Source organism: Zootoca vivipara, chromosome 6, assembly GCF_965207765.1.
Source record: "Zootoca vivipara chromosome 6, rZooViv2.hap1.1, whole genome shotgun sequence".
Taxonomy (NCBI): domain Eukaryota; kingdom Metazoa; phylum Chordata; class Lepidosauria; order Squamata; family Lacertidae; genus Zootoca; species Zootoca vivipara.
This window is the reverse complement of record NC_142589.1, coordinates 44666248-44693758: the sequence shown is the minus strand read 5'-3', so window position 1 is coordinate 44693758 and position 27511 is coordinate 44666248. Positions and strand designations below refer to the sequence as shown.

At 43.3% G+C, this 27511-nt stretch overlaps 1 protein-coding gene across 1 annotated transcript in view; it reads right to left on the bottom strand.

Moving 5' to 3' along the window:
- The window catches only part of VAT1L (vesicle amine transport 1 like), a 60930-nt gene extending 34803 nt beyond the window's left edge, over positions 1 to 26127 (bottom strand). Inside the window, exons 1-5 of the mRNA XM_035121129.3 lie at positions 25610 to 26127; positions 15463 to 15592; positions 13630 to 13845; positions 8398 to 8540; positions 4279 to 4382 (exon numbers count right to left, since the gene is read on the bottom strand). Of these exons, the coding sequence (XP_034977020.1) occupies positions 4279 to 4382; positions 8398 to 8540; positions 13630 to 13845; positions 15463 to 15592; positions 25610 to 25833 (817 nt within the window). The 5' untranslated portion in view covers positions 25834 to 26127. The remainder of the gene's footprint in view (positions 1 to 4278; positions 4383 to 8397; positions 8541 to 13629; positions 13846 to 15462; positions 15593 to 25609) is intronic.
- Positions 26128 to 27511: the final 1384 nt, after the last annotated feature.

Here is a 27511-nt window from a genome sequence, read left to right as displayed (position 1 = left end):
TGAGGCATCTGGTAGAGTCCAGCTTTCACCAAGCTGGTGCCCACCAGATCTTTGCGGCTACAACTTGCATCAACCCCAGCCAGCAGGGCAAATAATCAGGGATTATGGGAGTTGTAGTCCAGCAACATCTGGAGAGCATCAGGTTGAGGAAAGCTGCCTTGTATGATTTTGTGTTTATGTCTTACATACTTTTTTTAGTACAGTTCTTCCCAATTTCTGATAGCTGAAACACATTTCACTTTCCTTTGAATTAAAAATGGAATTTTGTATTTGAAAAGGTTTACATTCACTTGCTGTTTTTTACAACTGTTTACATGGTTTGTTTCTTAAAGGATAATAGTGTTCACAGCCAAAGGAGATAAAAATGAGATGAAAAGCAAAATGTTACAGACTCAAAAAACTAAAACCAATACAACCATTTCTACCATTATGTAAGTCACCCTGAGAACAGTAGTTGGCATATAAATTATAAATAAAAGTAAAGACTAAGAACTAGTCACTACTCATAGGAGCTCCTTGATGTCTCTGAAAGAGGCTATGTTGTTGACAGTGAAGGGAAACAGAGATGAACCAGCAGGGCCGGCTCTAAGGCAAGGCTGGGTGGCGCAATGCGCCAGGGCGCTGGGGCGCCACACTGCACCCGTCAGACACCCGCACTGCGAAATGGGGCAGGGGGGCACTGGAGGGATCTTTGCGCCATGGCGCCAGATATGCTTAAGACAGCCCTGTGAACCAGCCTGGGCTTTGCAGTGTATATGTTTGCACACTGACTTGTAATATTTTTGAGGAAGGGCAGTTGAGAAATATTTTAACTGAAATATGTGTGTAGAGAGCAGACTTTTCCAACCTGATGTCCTCCAGATGTTTGGGGATTGTATTATTCCCCATGGATGAGGATTTTCTGGTGTGAACACACCACCTGTTGCTACTATTGATCCAAACCATTTTGTGGACACCAAGTTGGGGAAAAGCTGGTGTAGAACATCTGCTTTATTGGTGTAAACATATTGTCAAGATCCCAGATGAATGAGTTATTTTGTATGCATCCATAATTATAGAAAACTAGGAGAATCTAGCAGTATGAATTGATGATCAAAGACTGATTTGTAATAACTAAGGATGCTGCCTGCTATGTTTTGAGTGTTTTCTTGTCATTTGCTTTTGTGGAGTTGTGTGTGTGTAATCCAATTGTGTTTGGAAGATGGTAAGTGAGCCAGCATGGCTGATGGACCTGATGATTCTGGGGAGACCATCCTGGCACTCAGAGAGCCTGTCCACAGACGCTATGCCAACCTCACCATGGGCCTTTCACCCCCACCAGTCCCAGGAACTGCCAGATGACTGAATGCCCAATACAGTAACAGCAAAGTGGGTGGGGAGTTGTCATTGTCAAATGTAGATGAGAACTGAACTCTAAGTATGTGTGTCCACTCTGGCATACATCCAAGAAGCCAAATTCTCTTCTGAAGAATTCTTTCAGAGATTTTTTTTTTTGTGGGGAGTCTTCTGCTTTTCTACCAAGAGCATCCTTTGTGCAGAAGGAGAAATTGGGCTCACAGCCCAGATTCCTTGGTCCTCTCTTGGCAGGGAAGGGTGCTTTCTCTGTGCTGCCAAAAGGATACTTTGTGAGGCAGGGGAAGTGAAACCCTTGGGAGATAATGTGGGGAGAGGGGTTTCTGCTAAACCTTTTGATATCATTGACAGGGGCTTTTCTTCTTTGCCAAGCTGGGCTTGCTTTATATCCTGCCTCAGCTCTCTGCTCCGTATCTCCTTCCATGACTCAGCTGTCAGGGTCAATCGTGCAATGATGGCTGCATTCAAACCAAGACTTGATATCAGTGTCTCCCAATCCAGAATCTGGAACAGATCACGTGGAGCTAAACTAGGGGATGCTGCCAGAAGAGGGATTTGAGCTGGATCCTGAATTGTAGCAGGAAGTAGATACTGCTCACATATTTATGTTAAGACTCGACAATCCTACAGCTTGGTAAAATACAAGTAAAGCACTGAAACAGGGAGCAGGCGAGTTTCTCATAAAAAAGTAAGATGACTAGTGAACATACGTTTTGCCTTATATCTCAGGTTCTTCAAATGCTAGAAGCATCTTCTCTCTCCCCCACCCCCCACCCCCAAATGAAAGCTACTGATCCTGGGGATAATGGTTAGTGGTGTGCCTGTGTGCAACTACCCCTTTGCTCCCTGGATACCCTCGATGTATGAATAGGTAAAGGATGCCTGTAAACTAGATGCCCATTGCATTGCCTAGAGCTGGTGTAAATTTCTCTTATGTTCCTTCAATGTTCAAACTCCAAGGATTAGTGTGAGAGCAGCCTCGGAGGCAATTCAAATGAATTAGCACTTTTATGTTAGTCATGCTGACTGGGGCTGATGGCACCTATGGTCCATAATGTTCAGAGGCCCATCCCTGCACTAAGCACAGGTGGACATGCAGCCCCAGTCACATACGTCCTGAAGCTCCCCGCTTCTTCCATGTATGTATGTGTCTGCGTATGTCTCTCTCTGTACAGTAATGCCAAATGGAATTACTTTCACTTGCTTCCCAGAACAGCAGCTGTGCTGCTTTTTGTTGAGGATAAAATGAGACAGAGAACCATGTATGCCACCATGAATTGTTTGGAGAAAAAGGTGGGTTATATTTGTAATGATGATGATGATGATGATGATGATGATGATGATGATAGCTGTACTTGTCCACTGAGGCCACAATGATTGTTCATGCACACTGCATCACAGAGCAGTTCTGAGTTGATGTCAGATCACTACCTGGCCAGATCACTACCTGGTGCAACTGGACTTCTCCGCAACCCTTCCCCTCTGCAGGGAGGTGGGACAGATTCGGATGGTCCGTCCCCGCCACTTAATGGATCCAAATGGTTTCCAGAGAGTGGTAGGGGATGCTCTATCCCATGTTGATGGCCTTTCAGCAGATTCCCTGGTGGCCCGCTGGAATGTAGAGTTAACCGGGGCTATTGACTGTTTGGCTCCGAAGCGCCCTCTCCAATTGCATGGAGCATGGGCAGTCCCATGGTTTTCCATGGATCTGAGGGCAATGAAATAATCGCTGAGATGGCTAGAGTGCCGGTGGCGGATAACTCATTCTGAAGCTGACCGGACACGCGTTAGAGTTCAATGTTGAGCCTACCAAGTGGCGGTAGTGACGGGTTTGGGCTGGGTGTTCATCAGTATGCGGATGATACCCAGCTCTACCTCTCTTTCAAATCAGAACCAGTGAAGGCGGTGAAGGTCCTGTGTGAGTGCCTGGAGGCGGTTGGAGGATGGATGGCAGCTAACAGATTGAGGTTGAATCCTGACAAGCCAGAAGTACTGTTTGTGGGGGACAGGAGGTGGGCAGGTGTGGAGGACTCCCTGGTCCTGAATGGGGTAACTGTGCCCCTGAAGGACCAGGTGCGCAGCCTGGGAGTCATTCTGGACTCACAGCTGTCCATGGAGGCACAGGCCAATTCTGTGTCCAGGGCAGCTGTCTATCAGCTCCATCTGGTACGCAGGCTGAGACCCTACCTGCCTGCAGACTGTCTCGCCAAAGTGGTGCGTGCTCTGGTTATCTCCCGCTTGGACTACTGCAATGCACTCTACGTTGGGCTACCTTTGAAGGTGACCCGGAAACTACAACTAATCCAGAATGTGGCAGCTAGACTGGTGACTAGGAGTGGCCGCTGAGACCACATAACACCCGTCTTGAAAGATCTACATTGGCTCCCAGTACATTTCCGAGCACAATTCAAAGTGTTGGTGCTGACCTTTAAAGCCCTAAATGGCCTTGGTCCAGTATACATGAAGGAGCGTCTCCACCCCTATCGTTCTGCCCGGATACTGAGGTCCAGTACAGAGGGCCTTCTGGCGGTTCCCTCATTGCGAGAAGCCAAGTTGCAGGGAACCAGGCAGAGGGCCTTCTCGGTGGTGGCACCTGCCCTGTGGAACGCCCTTCCATCAGATGTCAAAGAGAAAAACAGCCACCAGATTTTTAGAAGACATCTGAAGGCATCCCTGTTTAGGGAGGCTTTTAATGTTTAATAGATTATTTTATTTCATTTTTCTGTTGTAAGCCGCCCAGAGTGGCTGGGGAAACCCAGCCAGATGGGCGGGGTATAAATAATAAATAAATAAATAAATAAATAATTTATTTATTTATCCATTTCCACCATATGAGACACCATGTACCAATGATGACCTGAGTTGGTTACCATAGAGTGGCGATTGGCAGAGCGGGTGAGGATTTGCCAGCTGACTTTCACTCACCATATAAAATGTAAGTCCCGAGTGGTTTGAGAAGACTGAGGCCTTTGCCTGTATTTTCTCCACAAAGGCAGTCCAGGACAATGTCTACGCCATCTGCAGAGATTCTAAAAAGCAACAGACACAAATTAAGACAATGTGGCCTGCTGCCTTCGACTCCACAGACCTCAGAAGATTTTCTGAGGAATTGAAACCCATACACATTTTTTAAAAAATGGGGTTGCATACAGCTAAGTCATATTCAGAGCAGACCCACGGAGAATGTAAGTTCGTCATGTCCATTGATTTCAGTGGGTCCATCCTGAGTATGACTTAAATGGACTCATGAACCACAAGAAGGAATAAATGGTTCAAGTACTCACCACCACAGCCTACTCCTAAGAGAGAGCTGCATAAATGTGCCAAGGGCCATAGATAAAGCACTTGCCAGTGTGAACATTCCTGTCTTGTTTCAATGCATCTGCTGCATTTGATAGACTTATGCCTTCCGAGAAAGTCTGCAATCTGCGGCTCAGATGACACTCGCATGATCACAGGGGGCGAAATCAGGGGTTTCTATGGGTTCTTATTTTTATAGTTCTGCACAGTTATGTGCAAATGGTACAGAATGGATCAGGGAATGGAATGGAATGGAACTAAACTGGATTAGTCTTCTAGTATTAACCATACAATTAAGATTTGTTGAGCCTCCTTAGAAACCTTGTAACTTAGGTTGCAATCCTATACCTACTTGGTATGCATATATTGGGCCAATTTAGATGATGAGACTATAACCAGACAATTAAGTGAAACAAACCAGGGAAGTTAAAACTACAGGTTGTTAACCTCTGCAGCAGACTACAGAGGAAGAAAGGAGATATAAAATGTCATCATTTATTGCTATTGCAATTTTACAAGACAGGATGGGAGCAGAGGCCATCACCACAGAAATAAAGATAAATTACAGCTCAGTTTATAGGAGTGCATAAAGACAACAAAAGCAGGGATTGTGAGCATTTTAAGTTAAGAGGTAACTGTAGTTACAACTGATTATACGGACTCCACTGAACACAGACATTTGCTTTGCATAATCATGCCCCCCTTTTGAGTGAGGCAAGCCAGTGTGGTGTAGTGGTTAGAGCAGGGTTGGCCAGCATGCAGCCCATGAGTCACATATAGCATACAATAGGTTTTTTTGTGCCCCTGTCATTTTTTTTAAACCCACACATTTCACTTAAAAATAATAATACTTTGCCTAAGGTGACACGAAGCCAAAATAATTTTGTGGCCCCAGAAATTGTCTATTAGTGTGTGTGTGTGTGTGTGTGTGTGTGTGTGTGTTGCAGCAGCATTAACATTTATTGCTCCACCCACTTTCCATTTTGGTTTGGCCTACCACAGGCATAAGGTCTCCAGAAGATTATTCAGAAATGAAAGTGACCATTAGGCTGAATAAGTTTTCCCACATCTGCCTTAAAGGATAAAAAGCCAGGATTCAAACTGTATTCCCCTTCTCATTTAAATGGCAATTTCTGTTTTTTTGTTTAATAATTCATCCTAACCAAACCTGTGAAATCCTGGCAATAGGCCAGATTTGACTGCACTCTGCAATTATAAACTATATTTGCGTCACTGATCTTAGCAGTTATAAAAAAGAGAGAGCTAATTTTAATTATTATGAAATTTTAGTTATGAAAATGATTGGCGCAGCTAAAATTGATAATTGTACCCTAGAGAGACTGAAAGGCATAAGGTGCAACATTTTTTAATCCACACAAAAGGCATTCATGTTATAGCAATGATACTGTCTGAAATTAGATAATAGCACCTATTGTCATAGCACAGCCTAAACTTTGTGGCCTGAAAGATGATTTTTCTTTCTTTTCCGGAAACAAGAAGAGCACCTGCCACTAGATGGGTGATTTAGGAAAATACGGAATACTAGAGAGGCCTCAAGTAGAAGTCGGATGACTGCAACCTGCAGTATGTTCCTGTGGTTGTGCGATGACATCATGAAAACCTTCGCTGTTATACATCATGTGACATCTCACCACCACATAAAGCAGGCTGATTGCTCAGTTCCATGGGAGCACAAGGCTTGTTGGATAAAGCAGGCAGTGTCTGATTAGAGTAAATTCAAGTCAGAAAGCAGAAAGGAACAGAACCTTGGACAGTTCCAAAAAAAGAGGCCTGCTAAGGCACCTATAGGAGCTGTTGTCTCCACATGGTGCAACAGCCAACTGAAGCCTTAAATAAGTTGTTGTTCTTGTTATATTTTTATACCCCACCTTTCTCCCTGTCAGAGACTCAAGGCAGCTTACAAATAAAATAAGGACAGGTAAAATAAGTTGACCAGCCCTCAAGTATGGTTGGCTGTGCCTCTACAGAGGAGCTGGCAGGCTGGCTACAGGGCCCTCACATTATTTTGACTTCTTTGAGGCTGAGGAGATAGAGGTACTCTGGGGACTCATCTCCAGGGTAAGAGGATAGTGGCAAGGCTGTGTCCTCTGGCCAGGAGGGCCCTGAATGGAGTACTTGTGGTTGTGTGTCCCCCACCCCTCCCAGTGAGAAAATAGGTTGAACCTCATCCACCTCTGTGTCTTTTGCTATGCACAGTAAAGTGCCCAGGTTGTTTGTCATGATGCTACATGTGATTGCTGAATATGTTCCACTTGACAGCAGAATGAATGGGAGCAGAGTATCAAGAAAGAATACCCCAAATTGCAATGCCATTTTAGCAAATTATGACAAAGAAGAAAAACTCCTTTCACTTGACTCTGGAGATCTCAAATGCTGCTTCCAGAAATAACAACTCATCATTCTGGTTTTAGTTCGAGAATGCCCTAGGGAGAAACCTGAACTCCTGCCCACTTAGCTCAACTGAGGTACTGGTTTGCATTTTAACAGGTGTCAATTGGATTTTCCACCTTTTTTCATCTTACTAAGTTGAAACAATTTTATTGAAAGAAATAATCCTTTGCCCTGAGCAAGCGCAAAGGAGTGTAAGCGAATAATATCATCTTTTGATGAGCTTCCTCTTGTAAAAGCACAATGATTAGCCTTTCCTTTCAGAAACTAAAAAACAAAAACAATTTTTTTAGTGTAGACATCATCCTCTTTAGAGCCAGTTCATGCAATATCTTTGTCGTCCTCAAGAGCAGTCCTGATGCTTATCTAAGAATATAAGGGCAAAATCTCAGACCTTCCTTGCTACCTCATGGAAGTTCCTAGAATATCAGTCACTTGCAAGGCATGGACAAGGCAGGTTACATGGGGAATGGACGAAGCACACAGATCTTCTCTAGTCTCTTGTGCAGCCTGTTTGAGTGCCAAGGCACATGCGGTGGTGAAAGGGGGGAAAACAGGGCTCTGTTGAGACATCTTGGCATCAGTCCTAAAAAGACACTGCATCCATGGTGTAAGTGGATCACGCTTGCAGGCTGCTGGAGCACAAAGATAGTTAAGCGGTCATTCTGGTTTACCACAGCAGGTGGGAAAACTGATGGGATTTTCTGCTGTGATCTATATTTACAGAGTTTATTAGTTGCAATTTTGCACTCAGGTGCCTCAAAGCGACTTACACAGTGAAAATAAAACAACAAAAACATTAAAAGCAGATAAAAACAATAAACTAAAATGCTCATCTGGCAGTTTGGTTAAAAGGAACAAGTCCTCCCCACTTCAGTTAAAGGATGAGCTGAACAAACTACCCTCCCTGTTAAAAATCATAAGCCTGGGTAAATTAGAATGCTTGTGTCTGGTGCCTAAAAACAGGTGGCAATGGTGCCAGGTGTGCTTCTCTGGGGACAGCCTTCCACAATTAGGGAGCCGTCCCATAATTCTCAATGAAGGATTATAAACCCACGCACCTATAATTATGATGAAAGCCTACAAAATAGAACAGCAAAAATCATATATTGAACATAGCTCACATTTTAGGTTGTATCCAACTAAGCTCTACTCTACGTGGAAGGAAGAGCAGGATATAAATTAGATAATAAATAAATACTCAGAGTACACCCATTGAAATTAACAGATCAAGTTAGTTATGCCTATGAATTTCAGCAGGTCTTTGAGTATTAATAACACTTTGCTAGCTTTTATAGTTATTCTCAACAAGTAAAATAAAGCAAATCCTCTTACTTTTTAACTTCTTGGACGTAATCTGCATTTCGGTCAAACAGGTGGGTTACAGAGTCTTTGATTGCCTCGTGCTTGAAGGAAGAAGCTGTTCCAAACACGGTAACGTCGGGGACTGTTGAGCAGAGCTGAGCAACGGCTTGTCCCTGCAAATGCACCACTGCATTAGCTATTCTGACAAATGGAGTCTTTTATCTATCTTTTATTTATTTGGACCCCTTGGTTTAGACCCTCTCAGTTGCTGATCAAGTCATATGCCCCCTCCTGCAAATTGCAATGAGACAAGCAATGGGGGAATTAGGTTTCCTTTCTAGATCAGGAAGACCTTGTTGCTCAAGAAAGGCTCAAGTGGAACAGCCAGGGGGTTCTAATAGCCAGCCTGAGTTGGTGAAGTTAGTCCAGCTTCTGAAGGTACTTCATTTAGGGACAAAGGTGAGAGCTGTTTCCTAGTTCTGCTGGATCTTTCAGCGGCTTTTGATATCATCGACTATAACATCCTTCTGGACCGTCTTGAGGGGCTGGGAGCTGGGGGCACTGTCATACAGTGGTTCCGCTCCTTCCTCCTGGCCTGTGTCTAGAAAGTGGTGGTGGAGGATGAGTATTCAGACCCCTGGGCTCTCACTTGTGGCATGCCTCAGGGTTCCGTCCTCTCTCCCATGCTTTTTAACATCTACATGCAGCCGCTGGGAGAGATCATCAGGGGGTTTGGGTTGGGTGTTCATCAATATGCGGATGATACCCAGCTCTACCTCTCTTTTAAATCAGAACCAGTTAAGGCAGTGAAGGGCCTGTGTGAGTGTCTGAAGGTGGTTGGAGGATGGATGGCAGCTAACGGATTGAGGTTGAATCCTGACAAGACAGAAGTACTCTTCTTGGGGGACAGCTGGGGGACCCAGCTGTTCTTTCTATCCTGCACTTCTGCCTGCCCAGGATCCCCAAACACTTTTACTTGTGTCCACCCCTTTGGCCTTCTCCAATAACTTAGAGACAAAACACTTGATCACATATCTATTGCTGGACTGTATCACTTCAAGTGAGGTAGGAGGGTTGTATGTTTGAATGAATATCCTGCCCATTACAGGTTTGCAGGCCAGGAGGAACCTACGGTAGCTCCGATTCTGTTTTTAAATGTGTAAAGTGATTCTTCTTCCAGACAATGGCCATGGAACAGTCAAAATTATAATGCTTTTAAAGTGATATTAGCATAGCACTCTGACTGAAGACCTAATTATATATTTTTTAAAAGGAAAACCTCCATCAGGTGCTTTGAAAATGCAGACTAAAATGTACACATATGGACTTTAAGGATGATGCATTGGATTTCTAGGTACAGCAAGTTTGCACTGATAATGGATATTCAATATGTTCAGGAAGGCAACAGCATTAGTTGATGGTTCTCACAAAAAGGGAAGCAAAGCTGCACTCTGACCCAGCTAAGTTTTGTAGTTCAAACATATGACATTCCCTCTGTAGTCAGCTCAAACTGTTTTGAGTCAAACTTGAAACTGGAGATCAAGTTGCTGCTATCGGGTAGCAATCAATGCTTCTGCATGAATCTCTTTTTGATTTTAGCTCCTGAGGGAAATAATATTTGAATGGGGGAAAATGTCAACCGTCACTCTGTTAAACCCAGTTCTTGGACTGAAACTGATTTAGGGCACAACTAGACATTACATCAATTGCATGAACACAATTAGTGTACATATCAGCTGCTGGGGGCTCTGAGCAACAACAGGACTGCAATGGGTGGGGAACGGGTATTTAACCCCTTCCATTCTTACATGGTCCCCTCCTCCATTGGTTTGCTATTTGCATCCATGGTGAAATTTACAACCCATCTCTCTTCCCAGGGAACTCTGGGGATTGTAGCCCTGTGGTGGGAATAGGGGCCTCCTAAAAAATCTCAGCACCCTTTACAAACTACAGTTTCCAGGATTCATTTTTTGGGGGGTGGGTGGGGGGAGCTGTGGCTGTGGTATCATACTGCTTTAAATGCTTGGTGCAGTTGAAGCCACATTTGTGTATGCACAGGCTCTGTTCAGAACTTTAGTTGACTGGGTGGAGATTGGGAATTAGAGTAGTTAGCCAGAACCCTTGTGTGTTAATTGAGTAGGTGAGAGGCCTTAAGTGTGCCTTCCTCTCTTCCCTTTAGGCTTCAGCCACAGAGGCAAAGGAGCATTGCACCAATGTTCATCCCACATAGTCAGTGATATAGGTAAGCTCAGGTGATGGCATAGGAGGTTAACCAAGTGTTTCGGAACAGCTCCCACAATGCGTAAGGGCTTCCCTAAGCGGTGTGCCAATCAAGGTCCCAAATGGAAGAGAAGAAGGCCAAGTGGTATAATCAGCATGGCATATTGTGATTTACATTGATCTCTTCCTCTGAGAGACAGACATAGCAATGAATTAGAATGAAAGAGCACACAGACCTTTCAAGGCCCTCCTTGATTCAGATGAATGAGTAGCCTGGTGTATGCTCAACCCCAAAAATCAATTGGGCCTTTCAAGCATTCCTTTTCAACACTTGGAATCAAAGCTTTGAGTGTGGGTGTGCTCAAATCCTGTTCCAGAAGGGGACCTTAGGAACAGGAAGGAGTTAATAGGCAGCAGGCAGCTCTTCTGAAGGGGAGACAAGTATGTCAGACTTCTCTTACAGCTGGCTAAGTAAAGAGAAGTGGGGTTTACCATGACAGCTCTCCCCTTTGGGTCATGAGAGTTCTCACCCAAACCCACAATCTCTGGCAGAAAATGACACTGATCACAACACCAGCAGCACCCAGATACCCCAAGTCCAATTCTTTAATGACTGCACTACACTGGTTTTCTGGACATCAGAGAGCTTCTGGGTTAAGAAATATACTTTCTGTCTTTTTATTGCACTACAAAGCAGTGAGGATGCAACAATTGTAGGCTCTATTGATTCACTTTTGCTCAGGTCTTCACAAAACTCAGAAGAGGCCTTGGCTGTGGCTTCCAACAGTTCAGATTTTTCAGAAAGCAAATGTGCCCTTAGATTGAATTTTGCACTGACATGAACAAAACAAGCACCAATGCTCTGATGCTACAGGGCCCCCATTGATTTTTCTGGGCATTTCAGTATGCCCATGACATTTGGGAACAAAGTGGGTACATTCAAGGCCCTTGAATTTATTATCAGGAGAAGTTAAGCAACGTCTAATCAGAAGCCATTTCCAAGGCCTGTTTCCCTGCATTATTCATAATGAACTTTATGTGCAGCTAAAGTTGTTGCAGTGGATTAATATGTGGAGATTTAGTGTGGGAGCCGCTGGCTTAATGTTCTTGTGACTTTGGCAGTTCATTCTCTCTAATGCTTAGCTGGATGCCAACACCCCTAAATAATTTCTTTACTGTTCAGATTTGGGAGGATGGTGGAGTGAATTTAAGAGTAGGAAGTTTTTGTAAAACTAGGTTTTAACCCACCCTGGTGCACAATTAAGAACATATGAATCTAAGAGCAGCTCTCCTGGATGAGAATGAGGAACCGCCCCTAGTGTATGTTGGCAATGTGTCCTACTCTACAGAAGGCAATCCTGTCTGAATGGTTTTCTGGTCCAAGTTCCATTTAAAGATAAATAACTCTCAAGACTGGAGAGTAGGGGCCTTGAAGTGGCCCACCACGGTTCCTGTTTACCCAGGCTTTTGGATCTCAATTTAGCAATAATGTGGAATAAGCCAGGCCTGGTCTGATGTTCAACTTTTAGTAGGGTAGGATTTGTCCCATTTTATTCCTGTTGACGGATGAACACTTCTATTATTCCTGTGTTATATTATCTGTCGTTGATTTTAAATGTTTGATAAGTGCATACAAATATTAATATTCTGTAAGCTACTTTGACACATTTTAAAAGCACAAATAAAAATAAAAATAAAATATAGTAATTATTTCTACATTTGCGTCTATTCACATAAATTAGCATATGAAAATGTTATGCAAATCCAAATCCTCTTCTGCCCTCCTTTTTTTGTTATTCATTTCCTACCCTTTCGTGATGTATTAAGTGGCTTCCCTAAATATCAGCTTGTGGCCATCACGACAGCTTGTGACAGTGAACTCCTTAAGTTAATTTCACACTGAAGGGATACTTGCATTTGAATTACTGTCAGTCAGGGTCAGACTAGATGTGATGCTTGTTATGCAGTTTGGCATCGAGTAGCTGTTTTTTTAAAATAAAAAAAACTAAATAGCAAGTGCTGCGGGATGTGGTGGGGTAGGGAGAAAGAGCTGGATCTTGTATGCCCTATGGGAAGAGAGAGGCTTTCACGTGGGTAGGAGGGATATTTTTCAGCCCAAGGGCCACATCCCGTTCTGGGCAACCGTTTGTCACTCTGTTTTGCACCTTTCTCTGTCTCATGATACCTTTCTTTTCCTTTATTTGCTTCTTTTCTTTTTAAACAGTGTAACTAGAAATGTGCCATGTATTTCAAAGGCTCTTCCTCTTCCTTTCATTTGGACATGTGCCTCATGGTTTGCAATTTCATTGGGGCAAGGATCTGCCCTTCTTTTGACCTGTAAAGCACCATCTATTTAAGTTAAAGAACGCACTAACATGGGCCACAATTGCCATGTGCACGTTCCCAAGCCCAACCTTTTTTTTTTTTTAAAAAAAAAAGCTCTGTGTTATTTTCAAATCCCACACTTGGGATTTATTTTTTTTAAAAAAAATTCAACAAGAATAAAACAGAGCTCCTCTGTACTGTACTGAGCTGTAATAAGATTATAAATTCCAGTCCTTTACTGCAATGGGTCATTCATCTTAAACACAATTATTTGGGGCTAAAGAGATTTTGTGCTAAAATGATTTTTATCCTTGTTAGGGCCAGTTGTAGCCTGCATGGTCAGGATTTTGGCAGACAGTGATGATGGGCCCCCGGAGCTTGCAATCTTCTTTTCCAAATACCTTCCAAATCTTTCGGGTTGGTTATTTCTTTTTGTGATGGGGTGGGGGCAGTGGTTGTCAGCTACAGAAGAGGCAAGCCTCCTACCCCTAGCTGTTGAGTTGAGATTGAGTTGAGGGATCCTGCTTACAATTCAAGAACCAGTTTGATTTCTCTCCTTCTGGGGAGTGAATCGTCAGAGTTTAAGGAAACACTCCAGCAAGGCAAAACAAAAACAAACAAACAAACAATACTCAAAGGGGGCCGAGGTCGGACTGAAATTTGACACACAGGTTGAAAGTCATAATTCCTTGTAGGACAAAAGTTAAGCCAACTTACCACACCGCCACCTGCAGAGTGAACCAGCACCGACATGCCTTCTCGCAAGTTGGCGACTTCAAAGAGCATCACGTATGCAGTTACAAAGTTCATAGGAAAAGCAGCAGCTTCAGAAAAGCTCATATCATCAGGGATTTTGTACACAAATTCAAGAGGTGTGCACACAACTTCTGCCCAGGCATTGTAGTTGACAAAGGCCATGACTCTGTCTCCAATCTATAGACATTTTGGGGGGGGGACACACACACATTCAGGTTACAACTTTCAGGATGTCCCTGGCAACATGGCTACAGAGGAACGGAAAGCTCAACAGGGAACTTTTAATGTCATTGCAAGCAGGCACAATTGTTCCCAGTGGGGAACAGTTCACACATTTACCTACCAGCCATTGAGTGTATGTCTAGCATATAAGGATCAAATGACACACATGTTGCCAAAACAGTGGTCTGGGATAATAAATATGATTCAAGGCTCTTAATTCTTGCCTCAAATATCAATTTGTGCCCATAAAGACTTTCCCTCTGTGGATTTCCCATAGTGACTACCCATTTCCCAATGAAAATAGAAATAAGGCTTGAAATAAACATATACCGTAGTTAACAGACTATGCTGAAGTGTCTGCTTGCTATGCCCATAAAATTTTATTTGGTTTGCAGATTTGCCCAGGGCCTAAAATGTTGGTTACTCCTTGGACAGGGTTAAACAACAGCCTCCAACACTACTATTTCAATCAATCTAGAACCCACTGCAACTATTTTAAAGTGAAAATATACATGTTGGAAGATTTAACTGTGTGCCTGTCTCATATCATTATGTTTCTCTATAGCTCTTATTCAGTCAGGTCAGGGAGGTTTCTTATAACTTGCCTTTAAAAAAAAAGGACAGGCAAATTGGAACTGCACAGCTCCTTTGTAGATAATGAATTATCTCAAAATCCCACCAATCTCTAAAGCTTAGAAAAGTTGCATTAGAGGAGAGAAGCATATTATCCTACTGACCTCAATGAACAGGTTTTTTTTCATCTTCTCTGATCACTGCTAGTGTTATATCAGTGCATATTTTCAAGTTCTTAGTGTCATTTTTGGACTTTGCTGGAATTATCTTGGAATTATCACAAGTGTGTGTATGTGTTTTTAGTATAGATTGTATTTTACTGCAAACTTCATATCATTGCCTTCTCATACCTACAACCAACTTTATCATTTCCTTTTGACAGATTCTAAAATAGGAAAGCAATTCATATTACTCTTCTGGCTGAAATACAATTATAAACAAAGAGATACTACACCAGAATAAAAGGTTGGTGGTGGAGAGGGACTTATTTCAAATATGATGCAGTAGGAATCATTTTTTTAAAAAGGGAAATTATTATTCTATATATCATGTTCAGCATGTTATGTTGAAGTCCTTAAGAATAAAGGTAATTTATTCGGTAATGTTCTCTGCAGGTTTTGCTATAGATAATCTTCACATTGGTGCTCAAATATTTTTCAAGAGGAACATGCTGTTTTAGAGGACCTTAAAAGCTACTGAAATCTCGCCTCAAGTTCAGCTTGAACGTGAGGACAAAAAGTGTGTAGGGGGGTCAGAAACAAACCCACAGGCCTTGCCCACGATGTCCCTGCCTGTCTGATTCCCTTCCCTCTTCACTCCTGAACTTTTGATTTTGATTTTTAACATCTTTATCAACAATCCCTATCATTGAATGTGAATTTTTCACTTCTGTAGCATACCAAATTGACGTTTTCCTTCAGCTACTCACCACAACTAATATGGGATCATGTCTAATAAATACATTGCCACCGTCCCAATCAGGTATACATATGATATTACCTCATAGCCTTTCACATTGTCACCCAGAGCTTCTATGATCCCAGAGCATTCAAATCCAGGCACAAGTGGAGTTTTGGGTGGATTGTCAATGTTCCCCTGCCGAACCATCAGGTCAATAAAATTTAACCCACTGTGAATAAAGGAAACAAGTAATGAGGATGTGTCTCACAGTATAGTAAACAAAGGAAACAAACCTGTAGATTAGATTTACACAGTTACACAATCTGGTGTCCTCTAGATGTCATGGACTAGTCCCATACATTATACCATCAAAACAAAACCATGACCATAACAGCCACAGGCGGCTTTGGCAGCACACTAGTAACAAAACAACATTGTCTCAGTCAATTAAAAGTTCTGGGAGAAAAGGTAAGTCATTAAAGGTAAAGGGACCCCTGACAATTTAGTCCAGTCATGAATGACTCTGGGGTTGCAGCGCTCATCTCGCCTTACAGGTTGAGGGAGCCGGTGTTTGTCCGCTTCTGTAGACAGTTTTTCCGGGTGACAAAGCCACTTCTGGCGAACTAGAGCAGCGCATGGAAATGCCGTTTACCTTCCCGCTGGAGCGGTACCTATTTATCTACTTGCACTGTGTGCTTTCGAACTGCTAGGTTGGCAGGAGCTGGGACTGAACAATGGGCGCTCACCCCATCGTGGGGATTCGAACCGCCAACCTTTCGATCTGCAAGCCCAAGCAGCACAGTGGCTTAACCCACAGTGCCACATTACCTGGTGCCAAAGAGATGTCAGTGAAGGTGCCAGGCAGTCCTCACTAGAGAGGGGATTCCACAGATGGGGAGCCACAACTAAATATGTCCCCTTTTCTGTCATCACCCTCCAAGCCTCCCTCAGAGGGCCACCTGGAGAAGGGCCTCTTAGAAAGCGCTAAGGGTCTGGGTAAGTTCATATGCAGGTTAGAGTTTAGAGAAGTCTTTTCCAGGTTTCAACATCAATAGCACAACCATCTCCTTCTGAATCTCAGGAATTGCATTACCCACCAACTGGTCACTGACAAACTGATGACACAGGTACAGATGACACAATGCCAGAATTCTCTATATATTTAATATTGTCTTCTGTAAATACTGGTAGATTATGTAGGATATACAGATCATATTTGAAAAGCATAACTGACCCAATCCAGATGGGTATTCACTTGCTGCGAAAAGTCTGTGCAGCAATTTGACATGTCTTCTTATGAATTATTTGTACTTCACTGTTTGCATTTGTGAAGCCTTTCAAAGCTATATTAAGAGACCATGCACAGCCCACATTTGAAAAGCACATTTTAGAAGGGGAAAGGGCATATTATGTAATTCCAGCAACCACACTGACCTACAGAAAGCCATCTCTTATCCAAACATTGAGGTAGACACAGGGTGGAAATGAAAACTGAACTGAGCATCCACAACAAAAGACATGCCCATCAGGATTAAATGAAAAAGTCAAATCTTGATGCATGCTGGATTTCTCTTGAAAATCAGCTAAAGGGTGGATATGACTTGGGGGAAATGGTCTCACAGGCCTAATTGGGACCCCTGCTGGGCCTTTATGCAACATCCCCCAGGGATGTTGCATAACATCCTACCTGAGTTCTGAAGAGCTCAAAGGTTTGCTGAATACTTTTGGCCCTAATAAAGGTTTTGTTTTTCTGTGATCCCACCATGGACCAACAAAGATACCTATGATAGGTTCATACCCATTGAGTTTCCCTTTCCTGTTTTTGCAGCTTTTATTAATGGTTTTAAGTGACACCTTTTGAAATTCCCTCTTGCACACAACTATGAAAGGTGTACAATCCCAGTGTTCCTTCTCTCCTGTCCATTCTAGACATTTTCAGCTGGTGCTGAAGACTGAACCAAAACTGTCCATGTATTGGAAGAGTTTTTCTCAACTTAAAGGTCCTCACTGCATCTCTGGCAGACATGACTAACAGTGCAATCCTATACATGACTATTCAGAAGCAAGCCCCACTGACTTCAATGAGACTTACTGCTAAGTAAGTGTGGCTAGGATGCAGCCTAAACAAAGCAAAATGGGATTAACTACTGTATATAAACCTTTTCCCTTGACTGGTTCTGCTGTAGGCAGACTCTGCTACAAGAAACTTTACACAGCAGAGTGTTCATACTGACATGAAAAATGTTTCACTGTATTCCCAATTGTATTCTGAAGAAAAAACCCTTGAGACATGCCATTTCCTTCTCTTTGTGTCCCCTCTGAATATCAGAAAATAATTAATGCTGTTTAAAGATAGAAACATGTTTACACGTTGCCTCTCTGTAGAGATGCCAGAGAAACTAACCATTACATTGCCTTTGAAGTCTCGTAACAGACTTGGATGTAATCTCAGAGAACAGCACCAAACAAAGAATGTGATAACAAGTTAGTGGAACTAGATTGTTTTAGTTACTACTAGAAATTGGGGCCCCTCCCAATCCAAGGCGGATTCCAGTGTATAAGGGAGACACAGAACTCTCACTGCCTTATGGCACTCCCTCTAATAGCAAACTCAGGTGGTGAGTGCCAAAACCAGGCCACTGAGAAACAGGGGTGTGCGCATGTGTATCAGCTGCTTAGGATAACCCTAAATTTTGCAGACCTGCAAAATCCCTAAGGGGCAATCTCTACCCCAAACCAGTCCAATGAGGACTGAGCCACAGAATGCTGAGTTGTTTGGAAAAGGAAAAATAGAGGAGGGTGGGAATGTGTTACTTTGATGGACTAGCCAGCTGGAATCAGGAATGGGGGCATATATGTTAGGAATGTTGAGGAGACATTGCAACATTTTGTTGCAGTTGACACTGGTCCTGTCTGTTTTGTGCCATGGCAAGCCGTCATTAGACAACCTTCATGATCCAGGTTCTGGCTGCAGTTCTATATGTACTCACAACCATTCTACATTCACTGAGTGAGGTGGAGGCGGGAGAAATGGACTTGCATCCACTGCCCATATCTTCAACCTTAGCTGTACCCATGAACAGGGACTACATGCATACAAGCAGACATAATCACACCTCACACATTCATTGAACATGGAATTGCTGTGTGGATAGGGCTTGTGAAGGATCAAAATGCCCTGTTTTCAGACTTCGATACTTCTCCCTGTATTGTGTGTGCACCACATTTCAAATTTCTGTGTGGAGGTAAAGACCAATTTTGGTATCCCTTGTGAGCACCTGTGCAAGTCTGCTGGTTTCCTGCACACCTCTAAGCCAGGGGTAGAGAAGCTATAGCCCACCAGGTGATCCTGGACTACAACTGCCATAAATCCCTGCACATTGGCAGAGTGGGAATTACACCCTGATGGAAATGATAGTACAAAGCATCTGGAGGTCATGAGGTTGGAGAGAGCTACATTACACCATGCTAACTCCTATAATATCTCATCCTTAAGGAGGGGATAAAGATTTACCTATGAGTTCTTGCACCGATTGTTCACATGCAAAGCAGTGTTCTGGGAACATTGAGCCGGGGAGGTCTGAGTGGAAGCTAACACAGACATTAAAGATAGAAAGGGCCTGACCCAGAAAAAAACCGAATGAAAAGCTGCATGAATACAAGACAACATTCATGAGGAGATCTAGGTCATTGGAAACATCAATGGAAATGAGTGCCTAATTTAATTATTGCTCCTGATTGCAAGTTGAGCACTGATTGGCTCTCTCTCCAATTCTGCATCTATCAGATATACAACATTTGCTGAATACTTTTGGCCCTGCCTTTTTATATGTTCAGGGCAACATACAAGCTACAATGAAGCCCTAAAACCAAATGATATCCCTCTGCCTACTGTGACTCACATTGGTAGCACCAAATCTTATTAAGACGAGAAACTCCATATTTGTATAAGTGGAAGATTAATCAACTAAGTGCTTTGTGATCTATGAGTAATGGCAACTGGTAAGGCTGAAAGTTTTGGTTCTGGTGTATTGATGCAGGCTACTCCCAGACTTTGGAAATCCCTCCCTAGAGAAGTTAGATGGGCTCCCTTCTTGCTGTCCTTCCACCAGCAGGTGAAGAACACTTTCTTATTCCAACTGCTTTTAACGAAAGGCCTGGTGCTATGCTATTTTTATTGTAATTATATGTATTTTTTTAAAAAAAAATCTTATATTTATATATAGTTTTAATTCTGTAAATGTTTGTTTTTAATGACACCCCTCCCCCATGTTTTTAGCTATTCCTATTTTATCTGTAAGCTGCTTTGAGTCCCTGTTAAGGAAAAAGGTGAGGTATAAATAAATAAATATATACAACAAACAACAACAACTACTACTGCTGCTAATAATAATAATAATACTGACTTCACTTTGCTTTTGTGTTATTTCTTATAACATCTTGGGCACATCCAATGCGCTTGAAGGTAGGAGTTGCAGTTATAAGCACACTTATTTGTGAGTTAGCCCCACTGAGTAAGAACAACTTACTTCCAAGTAAACATGCAGTAGGTTCCAACTGAATGGACTTGTCAGCATCCTTGTTACTTGTTTAGAAAAGGGAAGGGAGAGAGGAAAGTGATGCATGTAATATGCCTGAATCCCAGAGGTTGAAAAGAGCTAAAAATAACCTCATCCAGTTTCCTGCTGCAAGAAATGACTATGAACTCATCTCTTCAAACATCACACCAAATCACTCCACGAGCTAAGAACAGGCACATCACAGAAAATTACTATACAACTGATATAGTGATTTGTATACAGTACAGTGGAACTTTGGTTCTCGAATGCCTTGGTACTCGAACATTTCGGCCCCCGAACACTGAAAACCCGGAAATAAGTGTTCGGGTTTTCGATTGTTTTGCGGAAGCCAAATGTCTGATGCAGCTGTCGGCTATTGTTTCTGGGGTGTCTGCATCAATCAGAAGCCGCACCTTGGTTTTCAAACATTTTGGAAGTTGAACTGACTTCTGGAATGGATTACGTTTGAAAACCAAGGTACCACTGTATAGCTGTATATTCAAGAAAGAACCGTACATTTTCAGATATCATGGGATGAGGAGGAATATCATTTTTTAAAAACAACAACAACATTCTGCTATGTAAAACAACCTGCATGTAGAAAAGTAGCAGAGGTGGTAGACGGACTCTGACCTTTCAGCCTGCAATGCCAGATGCATTTTCAGAAGGGAGCCTTTTTACAAGTGATGATTTAAAACAACAACCTCCTCTGCAGGGGTACAGTCCACTCTACCCCTTCAGGACATTCTCCCCATGTTCTCATTCTCTCCATGTCAAGCCTTAGTCATAAGTAAATTGGATCTGGGAGTTAACATCGCTGAACCACTGAGAATACATCCATAACTACAGTAGACTTACACTAGGTTTTCTTTTTGTTTGTTTTTTATCATTCTTCCTCAACATGCAACTCGGAAAATTTAGGGTTGTCATGCAGTATCACCCGAAAATAAAGGAAAAAATTATATTTATAGATGTGCATTATGAAATAATTAATTATTATAATAATAGAAATACAATAAATTTCACTGTAATGTCCAGGAACACAGGAAGCTGTTTCATACCGAGCCAGGCCTTTGCTTCACCTAGCTCAGTGTTGTCTACACTCACTGGCAGTGGGTGTTCAGGATTTGAGACAGGGCTATGTCCCAGCCCTAACTGGAGATGTCAGGGATTAAACCAGAGACTTTCTGCCTGCAAGACAGATGCTACAGTACTGAGCTACTGCCCTTTCCAAGTGATCTAAGTGTCTGCAAAGTTTTATGTCCACATTCTAACTGTTGAGGGCTGCCTTGGAGATGAAAGTTTTCCCTTGTTATGGTTCTTTTCTTTTAACGATACCTGCATTGGATAGTTAAGTCCTCAAACAGAGGACTTCCTCAAGAAGAGAACTGTCTGTAGACTATCCTCTGTAGATCATGAGGCCACCTTAGTGTTGTGAGGTGGGGTTCTTGATTTCAGCTCTCTTGACATAATATGCTGGAGACAGTTCTCTAGTAACACTTCTTTATTAAAGCAAACAAGACTGAGCTCTGAGGAGAGGAAAGCTACATTTATAGGGACGGGGGACTAGCTAGAAAGGGATACATTTTGGAGGGAACAATATCAGGCAAAAACAGTGCTGCCTTTTGGAGGAAACCAATAAGACAGAGGATCCAAATACAGCAGCTTAAATGAACTGATAGTAGCTGTACCTTCTGGAACCAAAAGGCAGTTACTTTACCCTAATGCAAATACAGACAATAATAATACAGATATAATTCTTTGACTCAATACTTAGCACCAAGCCAGCCAGCGACAATTTGTGATATACAATTAAACTGCTGCCCTAAGACAATCTAGGTTGATCAGATATGTTTGAATGTTGCAAACCAAAAACAACTGAGCAGATTTTTGAGAAAGAAAGCAACACTCACTGGATCCCGCTCTACACCTGACCCTTGGCAAAACAAACCAACTCACCCTCCAGATTACGTCACTCTCCAATGTCAACTGATTCTAAAATAAGCATCTTAGCGTTCACCTTGACATTTTCTTCCCAGAAAATGCCAGGGCATTTGCGTAGCGAGAGCAGAGCACAGCTGATTGCATGACAAAACTCTCCTTCCCTGGCATGTATGCCCAGAAGTCCTAACTTCTATGGATTTTGCATGCAAAGAACTTGAGGAATAGCATCCTGCATTGATTTTCTTTTTAAAATGTGGAGTTATATTGAAAAAGAGGCTGATGCTTCCGCTATGGGTACAGTGGCTGTTCCTCATAGAGATGCACCAGGAAAGAAGCCAGGGACAGGGAAGCCTCCTCCTCCTCGCCACCAAAATATTTGCATGGACTAAAAGATGAAAGTCCATGCGACTCACACACTGCCAGTGAATATTTCCTTCATAGGTCAAGATGGAAGTGTGAGCTCTCTCACCCACTTGAATTTCACTATGGCCTAGAGCAGGGGTGAGGAACCTCAACTAATCTGGGTCTGCAAGGCTATTCCCCCCCCCCACCTGCAAATTATAGGAACCAACTCTTAGGGATCAAATATTTGAGGGGGCTAGGGGCCCCAAAGTTGATGGACATCGCCATTCAAATGATTTTGTGATTGATTACATGGGGCGGGGCTTTCCTGCCCCCCTCCCAATATTATATTCAGGTTGGCTGCAAATGTTACTGGTGATACCAGCTGATGGGCAAAGTCTTCCTTGAAAAGCCTACCCTGCATGGATCCCTTCAAGTTACAAAAAGAATGAGCTTGGAGTCGGCTTTTCGAATAACCAGGTTTGCTTGCTTTCGTTGTGTGTGCAGTGAAAGCCAGCTGACCCCCTCCCCCCCCTTTATTCTTGCATGACAGAGCAGCCCCTGCCAAAGCCAATGTCTAAAATGAAATTTGTGATATCTGGGTTTGAGAACTGAATAAAATATAGGTTTTTAGAAAGTGGAATAGTTTGGTGTTACCTTCGAATGCATGTTTTTAGTAATTTTCTACGTATAGCCGACAGATGAAGAATTGGAATTTCTTGTTTACTCTCTCTCTTTTTCTCTCTCTCTTTTTCTTTTTTTCTTTCTTTCTCTCTTCTTTTCTTCTTTTAGGTTTGTGTTTTTATTTGGATTAACTACTTCTATCTTTGATATTCCAAAAAAATGGGTATTTGATATTAACTTTTGCATACCTTTTTTCAAACTTTAATAAAATCTATGGGTGGTAAAACAGCTGCCTTGCATGAAGAAGGTCAGGGGTTAAATCCCTGGCATCTCCAGGTAGGGCTGGGAATGGCCTCTTGGTTGAAACCCTAAGTAGCCACTGCCAGTCACTGCAGGCAATTCTGAGCTAGATGGACCAACTTGGTATAAAGCCATTTCCTATGTCCCTCCAGGACACAAAGGGGTATTAAGTGCTGCGGTCTTGCTGTGTATAGTGTGTTTCTGTGTGTTCCTCATTCTGACTTGCTGGCTCCAATTCCTAGCTCACCTGACAGCTGCTAATGACTTAGCCTTGAGAAAAGGGCAGTGTGCATGTAAGGACTGGCTTCAGTAAACGTGCATTTTCATGCAAAGTGCATGCTGTTCAGTCCCTGCTTCCTCCACCACAAGGTCATATAAAATTGTTATGGCGAATGCCTTTTTGCAGTTTAATGAACTGCAGACCAAATCAGATATACATCCAAGTACGCCTGCACTTTACCTGCACTGTATATTGCTTGCCCTGGAATGCCTTAATTCATAGGCACAATGGGGATCATCAGGCAAATCCCCATGCCTAATTGTATGATGTGTAAGGAAACACCTGCCTCCCATCCCTTTCCAGGGAAAGCCAACTTGGTTGGGGGGCAACTTAGGGACAAGTGACAGCAGGAAAACACCTCAATAGCATAAGGCCATAATAGACATGAGTTGGTCAATGTGTGTCTAGGCTGCATGATTTTCAGGTCACATCCACACCATAAATTTATGGATGTCCTAAGGCTTTTGATGGAGTTGATGGAGTTTATCAAGTGAGCACACCTTAGATTGTAGCCTCAGTTTATTTACAGCACCTGAAAGTACCTAACTTTGTCCAAGAACGGGAGGGGCATTGGCCTCCTGCCCCCCCCCCCCGCTAGCTTGAATCTTACATCAAATTCATTCTAAAATTTATTTCATTGTACATTTGTTTTATTACATTTGTATCCCACATTTCTTCCATCATGGGACCCAGTATAGAATCACATGTGGTTTCCAGAAGGTCTGCCATTCATGCACTAACCAGGTTCAAACCCGCTTAGCTTCAGCAAGATGCCAATAGCCTACAGCCAGTAACCTTTATAATGTATGGGTCCAGAGATGTTTCTAGAATACATCTCCCATCATCCCTGACCATTGTACTAAGATAGCTAAGCATGGTGGGAGTTGTAGAGCAATGACATTTCAGGTTCCTGGGGTGAAGAGCACTGGCCTAGAAGTTGGAATACCAATCTTTTCCCATCAGCTTGCCCAAGTGTGGACCACCTCAGCACAGTTGCTAGACCCACACAATGCAGGAAACTAGCAATAACAGCAAACGCTGAGTTCTTTCCCCATGAGAAAATGTGTTAGGATTAGCAGGCAGCAGGGAAATGTAGAGATGAGAAAAGGCTCAGCTGGGGGGAAGGGGGATTCATTCAGAGCGAAGGCAATGCTGGGTCACAGTAACCAAATGCAATCAATGCATGGCTGACAGACAGAAAAAGAACTTCACACCATACAAGAAACCTAATAGGATGCTGAGGTGAGTAGTGTCTTGGAAACCAGCCAGTCTACTACTAAACTGCAGAGTCACAAACATGGGAGAAGAGGGAAGACTGACAGAAAAGAATCACAGAAGGCCAAAATGCTGTTTCCCAGCTCTCACCTCCTCCTCATATCCATTTCAAAAGGCTGAAGCAATAGGAGCAGGAGAGCTCCCATTCAGCTGTAGAGAAGGAGGACCACCATAATGGAAAATTAAGGTGATCACAAGCACCATAATAATAGTAAATTAAGGTGGTTATCCTAAGCACATTTCCCTGGAAGAAAGCCCCATTGAGCAGTTTTAGACCTGAGTAAATGCCTCAAAGGTTCGCCCTGTATGTAAACTGGCAATCTGATGTATTCTTACTTGGGAGTAAGACACACTGCACTTAAGCAGGACCTGCTTGTGGGTAAACATGCTTGACACCAAGCCTCCACTGTTGGGAAAATGTGCCTAGGACTGGCCTATAACTTGGCAAAAGTGTCTTGGAGGGGTGAGCACACAAAGAACATCCCCCATATCCCATTCATTTATTCCCAAGGGCAAGCAAGATCTCTCTCCTGTCCACCCTCAGGCTGAAACGATAGGCTACCAAGGCACTATAAAAATGCTCGCCCAGTGAAACGCAGATGCTATCACTAAATGCAGAGAAGGGCTTCAGAATATGGATGGCAAGGAGTGGGGGGGGGATGAGGGTCAGAGGCAGAGCATCTGTTTCTCATGCAGAAGGTCCCAGGTTCAGTGCCTGGCACCTCCATATAGGACTGGGGAAAACTCTCTGCCTGGAACCTGGACCGCCCCTGCCAGTCAGTGTAGACGTTGCTGCTGAGCTAGGGGTCTGACTCTTTATAAGGCAAGCTTCCTGTCTTCCTAGGAATATGCTTCTGGAGGGGTGGGTGGAAAGGATGATGACGATGCTGATATAAGAGTAAGAATAAGAATAATACTGGACCAGGCTTTGACTCTGATCTTGAGTTCTCCTTCCTGAGGCTCCGGCATCACTTTTTTGGACACCCGCAGCTTGTTCAGTCCCCCGAAGGCAGAGAGCACCACGGCGCGCATCTCCTTCGCGTCCGCACTTCTCGGGCTGCTGTTGCTTACGCCGCCGCCTTCGGCTGCCTCCTTCTCGATCATCTGCTCCGTTTCCTCGGCTTTCTCGGATCCTTCCTTGGCCATGGCGCTGCTCGGAGACGAGGAGGAGAAGGGGGAAGGAGGATGGACGGAGGGAGAGATGCAGAAGAGCAAAAAGGCAGAGAGGGCGACCTTCCCTTCTCACTCCGGCAGCCTTTCCCTCTCCTGTTGAATGCGCTCGTGGGCTCTGCGTGAGAGTGTGTGTGTATGTATGTATGTATGTGCGCGCGCGGGCGGGCGCGTGTGCGCGCGGCGGGATGCTGAAAGATGTATGCAATGGCTGCAGCCGGCTGGAGGAGAGAGCTTGGTCCTACCGCCAGCCTGACCATCGCCAAGCGAGTAGAGGCGCCGCCGCCGTATAAACAAATGAACTCTGCAAATAAATAAATAAATAAATTAACCTTCCCGCCGTCCTTGCAAATTTATTCCCCGCGAACGAGCATGGAGGTGACGAATGGGCAGGTGTGTAAGCTTATCGGGGCAGGGAGTTGCTCTCTTTTTGTTGTCAAGCTGTAAAGGCTCTATTGCTTATGGCTTGCTTGCATACTATCATTACCATTTGCTTATTACTGGGTGGTAGCCAATGATACCTGTTAAAGTTAATGCCCACAGTCAACTTGGGTTCGTTGATTTCAGAGGGTCTCCCCTGATTAGGACTTATGTTGTGACAACCCATTATTACTATAATTGGATTTTGGTGGATGCTGTTATTACTGTTATTGTTGTTAACAACTTCAGGTGGGTTTTTGGAAGAGGTTTTCTTTTTTTCCTTTTTAAAAAATGCTGCCCTTGCTCTAGTCATCTCAGGGTTCTGTATTATTATTATTATTATTATTATTATTATTATTATTATTATTATTATTATTACATATTGATGTCTTGAGCTTTGGGGAAAGTAGCTGAAGTGTTTTCAAGACATGGCAATGAGAAGGAGAGACGCCTTAGCTCAATGGGAGTGGACAGGCTTTAAATGCATAAAGTCCCCGGAAGCCTATTCAATCCTTAGTCTCTCCAGATAGTGTTGGGGCACATTCTTGTCTGAAACCCTGAAGAACAGCTACAGTGGTCAGTCTTGAGAAGGCTTCCTCAACCTTAGCCCCCCAGATGTTTTTGCCCTACAACTCCCATGATCCCTAGCTAGCAGGACCAGTGGTCAGGGATGATGTGAATTGTAGTCTCAAAACATCTGGAGAGCCGAGATTGCGGAAGCCTGGTCTTGAGGCACATGGCCTGACTCAGCTTCCTACTATGCCACAGTTGCTAAGGCTTCCGTAACTTTTACAGCTATACAGAAGATGGGATTTGAACAGATGCAGTTTCTCTTTGCTCTGAATGACAAGCTACTTCTGCTAAAGGTCCTCTGTAAATATGAAGAAAGTGTGTGTGTGTGGGGGGTTAAACAGAGGTTGGATAGGCCATCTGTCAGGGACTCATTAGCTGTGATGACTGCATTTCAGGGGGTTGAACTAGATGACCCTCAGGATTGTGGGATGGAACACTGGGGCAGACAAGTCACAACAGTTCCTAGAGTGTCCACTAACAGGAACTCACCTGGAGGGACACCTGACTACAGGTCAGTTCCTATTCCCTCAGACATGCAAATGAGTTGGATTAGACAAAAGCCCTAGCCTGCAATCACTCTCTCTCTTAGATACTTCCTCCCTCGATGAGGACACATCTCCAGAGAATCTCTAGTTAGCATGGTTCTCACTCTAGGCCTGCA